This window comes from Hoplias malabaricus, chromosome 2, assembly GCF_029633855.1.
Source record: "Hoplias malabaricus isolate fHopMal1 chromosome 2, fHopMal1.hap1, whole genome shotgun sequence".
In the NCBI taxonomy this organism is placed as follows: Eukaryota; Metazoa; Chordata; class Actinopteri; order Characiformes; family Erythrinidae; genus Hoplias; species Hoplias malabaricus.
In genome coordinates this window covers 12,262,091-12,270,651 of record NC_089801.1, presented here as the reverse complement: position 1 = coordinate 12,270,651, position 8,561 = coordinate 12,262,091, and the positions used below count along the sequence as shown (strand labels likewise).

General features: G+C 37.1%; 1 protein-coding gene across 1 annotated transcript; it reads left to right on the top strand.

Moving 5' to 3' along the window:
- Positions 1–2,034: 2,034 nt before the first annotated feature.
- LOC136675816 (CD209 antigen-like protein C) lies at positions 2,035–8,051 on the top strand. The gene is made up of 5 exons (XM_066652581.1): positions 2,035–2,197; positions 6,652–6,762; positions 6,869–6,996; positions 7,086–7,186; positions 7,837–8,051. The coding sequence occupies exons 1-5, from the start codon at positions 2,035–2,037 to the stop codon at positions 7,982–7,984; spliced, it is 651 nt and encodes a 216-aa protein (XP_066508678.1). The 3' UTR covers positions 7,985–8,051.
- Positions 8,052–8,561: the final 510 nt, after the last annotated feature.

Below are 8,561 nucleotides of genomic sequence, written 5' to 3'. Positions count from 1 at the left end.
AAGCGGTTACATATAATGAATGAATGAAGGAATGAATACTTAAAGAAACAAGGCCCCAAAACAAGCAAATAGCTGAAGAAGACTGAATGAATCACAGATTTCATGGAGTCATTTACATGTACAAAATATGCAATAAATTACATAGCAATGATAGGTCCATTAAAGTAGTCATTTTATATTTTATTTATTATGGTGCCCTGCAAAAAAGTAATTTCTGTATGGTGAAACAAAATGTACAGAAATGCACTTGAATGAGATGAAAATATGAAATGTGTAATTTAATCATGAGTTATTGGTATGATATCATCATATCAAATTTCAAGCTATAACCATCCCAAACTTTTCTTTTTTTTCTTTATTTCAGTTCATTCATTCATTCATTAATTTTCTGAAACCGCTTATCTAGTTCAGGGTCGCGGTGGGTTTGGAGCCTACCCAGAATCATTGGGCGCAAGGCAGGAACACACCCTGTAGGGGACACCAGTCCTTCACAGGGTAACACACACTCACACACACCTACGGTCACCTAGCCACCTATCAACTTGTGTTTTGGGACCATGGGAGGAAACCGGAGCACCCAGAGGAAACCCATGCAGACACAAGGAGAAACACCTCACAGACAGTCACCCAGAGTGGGAGCTGGAGCTGTGTGATTGCGACACTACCTACTGCACCACTGTGCTGCTACTAATTCAGTTCAATTTTGTTGTTTATTGGATGAATTGTGAAGACAGGTGGTGGAAAAATCTGTGCATGCATGCAATGTGTGTATATTGGAGGGAATGTGATCACAAACTCCAGCTATAATTCCAAAAAGTTAACGTTCCTTAACAAAGTAGCATTTCATATCTGCCCACTTTTGGAACCTCTTTCCTTCATCTGTCCTCAGATCTATGCTCATGGATCACAGTATTGTGGTCAAGAACTATTGGAAATGCATTAGCATTAGTTTAGCATTTTTCAGAAATAAATGATAATCCAAATCATGTCACCATTAGTACATTTCTGAGCAGCATATTTCCTCTTTGCTCATGTCCAGATTCTGGAAAGAGCGAAAAATCTAATGATAACGCTTTCTAATGCCCATATGTTAATCGTCATTTGAGAATATACATCTGCGTATTTCATAGTTAATAAAACACCTTGTGCATTTTTATTGTGTACATAGTGTACTTATAATGTACTTTAATGTGTGAACATTTTTTAATTGATTTTCATGGAATGGAGGACTGTGCTCACTCTTTTAGTCAAAGCAGTGAAGGCTTCGAGAGATATAATGGACCAGTGTCCTTATTGTATCTAACCCTCATTCGAACTGCTCTTATGTCACTGCTGCATGTATGTATGTATATTCCATTATGGGTCATGGAAGTATCATAAACAAAGACACACCTGTGTGTTTCTGTACCTACTGTTGACAGTGTCTTTGTCTTTTTTCCCATTTTCATGTATCTACCTGCTCTGCTTGTGTCAGCCACCATTTTCATGGATTAACATAAGGCTGGACCAATAACATTCAATCGTCAATAAAACTAACTTCTGCATGCCTGACGTCATCACTGACAAAACGAATTATTTTCCTGAAATAACAATGACAGGATTATTAGTAACACCATGTTTATAATTATAAAGTAACAAAGGTAGTTTTGAAAGTGATTTTTAAATCTTTCAAAACAAAACTTTTTCTTATAAAACTTATAAAACTTATTCCCTGAATGAACCTGTGTATACTCCACAGGGTGGGTGCCATACATTACATCACTCAGTTACAAGATAAATAAAACCCTGGCCATGAGAGATTCTGTGTTTTGTGGAAAGAATAGTGATTATTTCTAGTGAAGATGTTGTGTACAAACTGTGTACAAACAACTGTCTCTGGAGTAAAGAGGCCAGAGGTGACACCATGACAAAAATAGCCCTTTACATCACAAACACTTTAGTAGTTTATTTGTCGTCAATGCTTTTGCTTATTAACACTGCAGAAGTGACAGAAGCTCAGTGTGGAACAAGTGCTGAAAGTTCATCAGAGAGATAATGGTGGAGGAAATCTATGATGATGTGGTCAGCTTTGAGCTGAGTGAGATGGACAGAGAGGAGATGTTGGTGGTCATTTATGAATGTGCAGATGCTGATAGAGTTCAGAAAACCAGCACAAAAACCATCAGCACACAAAGGGAAACAACAATACAGGACACAGGTAAAGTACATAACAACTTTCTAAAACAAATAATTGTTTTTTCTTCTGTTTTATTTTTTTTTATATCTTTTGAAACCTCCATCTGCTTTTCATACTGTAAAAGATACTGTAAATGTATCTTTCAATCTGCCTGCAGTGTGTTTTGGACTGCTGTGTGTTCTCCTGCTGATCAACAAAATAACGCTCTGCATGAACCGTGAGTATTTCTGCCTCAAACACAAATACAGTGCTCTACATAAAATTTGGAACAAAGGCATCTTTCTGTGACATGTGAGGTATATTTAAAGCCATAATTGCAGTATTAAGAAATGTTCACTGATCTTTATGTTTAGACGCATGCTCTGTGTCTGGGCTTCAAAGAGAGAAATGTTAATTTATTATATATTTCTTTACATTTATAGTCCAATCAGGGTCAAAACTATTTGCACGTGAAAGAAAAGTGCACACATGTCTGAAAGTGTAATGAAGATTTGGAGCTGTAAATATATTTGTACGTGTGTGCACCTGTATATATAATTTACATGTGTGAAAAAGTGCACGGGTAAATATAATTTTACCATTCATATTTTAACAGTGAAGTTTCACAAGTCTGATAGACAGAGGCACACATTTCCTATAGAAATTTCATATAGGCTGTATATAAGTGTGGAATATAAATTTCCGTTCATTTACACTGTGATATTTTGGACAAAAGATGGCTGAAGTTGGCATCTGGTTTGCACTTACAGAAAGTGCAAAGCAAAAGTGGAGACAGAGGGTGTCAGCATTTAAAAGTACAGAAGCAACTAATCTTGAACATAGCAACTTTTGTTTAAAGATTTGAGAAGATTGGTGATGGTTCCACGTCATGGTGAAACTGACACTGGACGCTGCTCACCAGGTAGTGATCCCGGGGGCAAAAGATTCTACTTTTGGAGCTGGCATCATTTTAGCTGACATGGGAAAATTAGAAAAACCTGGAGAATAAGAAACTTTATTGTGAAGATCTGTACAAAACAATAATAAAACTATGAGAGTTATTGGTCAAATATTGACAATCAAGATAAACATTTTGGAATAATTATTGTAAAGAAAGAATTTAGTAGTGAGATTAATATCACATGAGGACTGCTAGGCCAAGAAAGAACTTTAATGATGCTCTTAATGCTGAAGGTAAAGAATACTCAGTTTTCTGTCCGATAATGCATAAACAGCTTTCAGGAGGTGGATTTCAGTTTGTCAGAGACCACTATCCACAGAAGCTTTCAAATAAAGAGGCTACACGGCACGATGCAAACCACTAGTTATTCATAAAACTAGAACGTCCAGATTACAGTTTGTAAATAATTACTTAAATAACCTGCAGAACTCTACAAACATGTCTTGCAGTTTAAACCAAGACAGATCCAGTCTTGGATCCAGATGTGTGAATATATCATGTCCGGCTGCAACAAATACTGACACACTTATATTCCTGAATGGTATAACTGCTGATGACAGGAGCACAATGAATTCTGAAATGTAAAGGAACATCTTATCTGCTCACACTGGACCTGAATACACAATGTCGATAGGCTGATGCTGTGGAAGCACAAACACACCAGTGGTTCCCCTTTGACAGCAAAATAACATCTGATAACAAACGTCTCAAAATATCTTCCCTGTATTTTATCTCGATGCAGATATAAATGTGCAAGCGGAGAAGGACAGTCTGACACAAACTGTCATTTCTCTAAGAGCAAACTTCACAGCAGAGGCTGAAACATTTTTATCCCCCATCAGAAATCTCATTGAGGAAAGAGACCAGCTGAGGGATCATACTTCCACTGTGACTGGTGAAAAGAGAAAATAAAATATTTTTAACACTAATTAAACATGATATGTTATTTATATAAAGTGACGTGGCGGACACATGGATCCAGCTTTTACTACTGTTTAGAAAAGGCCAAAAATTGCCATGATTCCAGACAGGAGTGCAAGAAGAAAGGTGGAGATTTGCTGATCATAAACGGCAAAGAGGAACAGTTGAGAGAGACATACCGCGTCAGACAGAGAGAAAGGTGTCTAAATTTTAATAATATTATTTTGCCCTCTAGGAGTTCATTAACAACCAAGGCATAAATACCTGGATTGGTTTTAACTGATAAAGAAAAAGAAGGAGAGTGGAAGTGGGTGCAAGGGTCAGCACTAAATTCATCTGTAGGAGTTTTAAAATCTAGTCAAATCTAGTCATGGTAGATTAGATTAAATTTGTATGAATATTAAATAGAAACACTTGAGGGTTTGCAAAATATAAATTATTTGAAATGTCATTCATGATGTATTATTTAAACATTAGTTAACCCTTTGATTTCTAAATTAATTACAAAAGTTACATCTGAAAAAGAAGACTTCAGACCAAAGCGCAACATTCCAGTCCTTTTTCTCCTTGGCCCAGGTGAGATGCTTCTGGCATTGCCTCAATCATGAGTGGCTTGACACAAGGAATGCGACAGTTGTGGCCCATGTCCTGGGTACGTCTGTGTGTGGTGGCTCTTAAAGCACTGCCTCCAGCAGCAGTCCACTCCCCCAAATCCCACAAATTTTTGAATGGCCTTTTCTTGACAATCATTTCTTGGCTGTGGTTATCCCTGTTGCTTGTGCACCTTTTTCTATCACATTTTTTCCTTTCACTTACCTTACCATTAATACGCTTGGATACAGCAGGATGGTATCAATGACTGCCTTCTGGACATCAGTCAAGTCAGCAGTCTTCCCCATGATTGTGTAGCCTACTCAGTTTGCCTTTGCAGGTGTTTTGTGTTGATTATTCTAATTTTCTGAGATGATGATTTTTTTTACAGTGTTCATTGGCAGTGATCCATAACAATCAACATTAAAAGAAATAAACACTTGAAATAGATCACTATGTTTGTAATGAATTTATATATGAGTTTTACATTTTGGATTGAATAACTGAAATTAATTAACTTTTAGGCAGCACAGTGGCACACAGCCCCTGGGGTTGCGGGTTAATGTCCCACTCCAGGTGACTGTCCATGCAGAGTTTGGTGTGATCTCCGCGTGTCCATGTGGGTTTTCTCTGTGTGCTCTGGTTTCCTCCCATGGTCCAAAAACACACATTGGTAGGTGGGCTGGAGACTCAAAAGTGTCCGTAGACGTGAGTGAATGTGTGTGTGTGTTGTCCTATGAAGGACTGGCGCCCCCTCCAGGGTGTATTCCCGCCTTGCGCCCAATGATTCCAGGTAGGCTCTGGACCCACCGCGACCCTGAATTGGATAAGCTGATACAGATAATGATAATGATGATGATAATGATTTTGACAGAAATAATTTTGATCAGGGCTGTGCATTGCAGAGAGCAAGGCCTCCTGATAAGTGTGATGCAGAAATAAGTGTGAATTCCTGTTCGAGCATTTGACCACTGAAGTCAATAGTCACATTCATTTACACTTTCAGAATTCAAAGCTTGAGAAATGAAGCAGCAAAGCAAAGAAAATTACCGGTGTTTGAAATACATATTAATATTTACTTATTTACATTAAGTCGTAAGCAGTATATTAGCCACACCCTTACCAGACGTTTAACCATTTAACCACCAAGTTGAATCAGTTAACAACCGATATAATGTATTTTTATATATCAATGATAATTAGTGCATCTTAACATATGAAACAACTAACTTCAAATTCTCTGGTCTAAGCTTATTATTTCCCTTGACATTTTCCCCTGGCAATTCTATTAAAAAAACTTATCACTCTTGTGGTGGAGAAAATATATACAAGTATTAAGAATTGAAATCTACAAGAGCATTTGCAATAAGAAAGTAGTTTATTTATCCTTAAGGTGGTCAGCACACAATTGTACAGAGTATTATGCGAATGAGGACAAAGAAGATGTTTTCACAGAGAGTTTATATAGGTAGTTTATACACCATAACCATAAGATAATCACTCTGCAAGTTTCTGCAAGCTTAGCTTCCTTAGAGACACCCCAGTTTGATATACAAGACGAGGTACAAAATGTTTACTTCTGATAAAGCAATGACTTCTAAATGTCCTGACATACACTTAGTTTCTGTGTTCTGTTGACGATTATAAATGAATATATAGACAAAACAAGCAGACAGGGTCTTTCAACAGAGACATATAAAAATTTTCATTACAATCGTCACCCTTTCTTTCTCTGTGTTAAACATGACCATTAATGAATATTAAGGTGTTTACTATCTGATTTGAATCATTTATAAACATTTATAAGTGTAGTCTTGTTTTAAAGTTGTGGACTGCATACTGTAGCACAGGTGTTTTTCAAGGACACTTCACACCCCGCTGAACGCAACTGTACAACGTCGAGAGACTGATGCTGTGGAAGTGCAAGCATATCATCAGTTCCCCTTTTACACCAAAACAACTTTTGGGAACAAACACCACAGAATTTACATGTGTTTCTTCCCTGCATTTTATTTTGATACAGATATAAATGTGAAAGCAGAGAAAGACAGTCTGACCGAAACCCTTTTATCCCACATCAGAAATCTCACTGAGGAAAGGGACCAGCTGAGGAATCAGACACCCACTGGAACTGGTGAGAAGAGTAAATCATTTTTATTTTTACACTAGTTTTTTTTATTTTTACCAGTTTTTATTTTTACACTAATTACATATTGTATGTTTTTTATTATTATTTAAAGTGACGTGGCTGACACATGGATCCAGCTTTTATTGCCATTTAGAATGGACCAAAAACTGGAATGACTGCAGACAGGAGTGCAAGAAGAAAGGAGGAGATCTGCTGATTATTAACAGCAAAGAGGAACAGGTGAGAGACACACACAGAGACAGAGACAGAGAATGAGAAAGAGAAAGAGTGAGGTGTCTTAATATTAATAACACTGTTTTGTCCTCTAGGAGTTCATTAACAACCAAAGCATAAATGCCTGGATTGGTTTAACTGATAAAGAAAAAGAAGGAGAGTGGAAGTGGGTGGATGGGTCAGCACTGACCACTGGGTAAATTCATCTGTAGGATTTGTAATGTCTGGTAAAATCCTGAATGTAGTCATGGTGGATTAAATTAAAATTGTATGAATATTAGACTGAAAAAAATTATTTGAGATATAATAATAATGATAAAATAATAATGCACCCTTGTCTATTGAAAGACAAACATATAAGGCACTTCTTAAGACACATTATTGAATTTTCTTGCCCTAGAGGACACGTCATCTTAAATTATTGCAAGAAATGGCACACAAGAGGGCACTTTGTTATTTATTTGCCACATGAAGGGCAGCCAATAGGGCATGTTATCTCATTTTTACCACTTTGCCACCCTTGAGGGCACTAGTGACATTTTGCAACAATCTGAGCATGAGGTGGGGGACCCCGGAATCCACCACTGTTATTTAGCATAAATTACTTACAGTCTTAATCATGTTACAGACATATGCAAATGTCTTCATGTAGACTGGTGTTCCTACCTGAGCAGGGAATTGAAATGAATCATCTTCTGAATAAAAGGCAGCAGTGTTAGCCACTACTCTACTCAAACCACATTGAGGACCCCTCAATTAATGTGTGGCCTATGAATGAAATAATGTAAAATAAATCAATTATGTCAAATTTCTAATGCTTGCCTCTTTGATGTTTGTTAATCTCAGATACTGGAGGCAAGATGAACCCAATAATGGTGGTCGGGTGGAGCACTGCGCTGTTTTCTCTGTCTACGTTGCACTGAACACATGGAATGATATAAACTGCATGCAACCATCAGACTGTGTCTGTGAATCTACAAAGCCACCCTCATAAAGGTTTGAGAACTTCAGACCATTTACTGCTTTTGGATCTGAAAAAATCTGAAAGAGAGTGAACACAACCTAACACAGAGTAAATATAACATGGATGTTGTAACACATCTGTTGGTCATTTTTTAATGCGCTGTGTGGCACCAACATAATTATTTTTTAACATCTAACATAATTCTATGTAAGCATCTATAAAGGCTTAATCCAACAAACAGCAGCTGTCATAAAGCCCTTATTGGAAAAAACCTTTATAAAATCTGCAGAGTTTGTGGACACAGACATTCAGCACTGGGTGGTGAAGCAGTAGAACTGCATTAAGTGAAGGAGAATGATTCAATAACTTTGGGATGGATAGCGTTTAATGCTGTGATCCAGAACTAAACAGAACATCAGAACCTGACCTCACTGTTGCTGTAATGAATGAATATCATCATATCTTCACAGTTAAATTGTAATATTATTGTCTACTTTACAAAGAGGTGTAGAAGCTGTTACTGTATCAAAGAGGGTCAAATTACTAATACCCTGGATTTCAGAAGAAATATTCATGAGCATCTATCCACAGATTTGCCACTTCACTC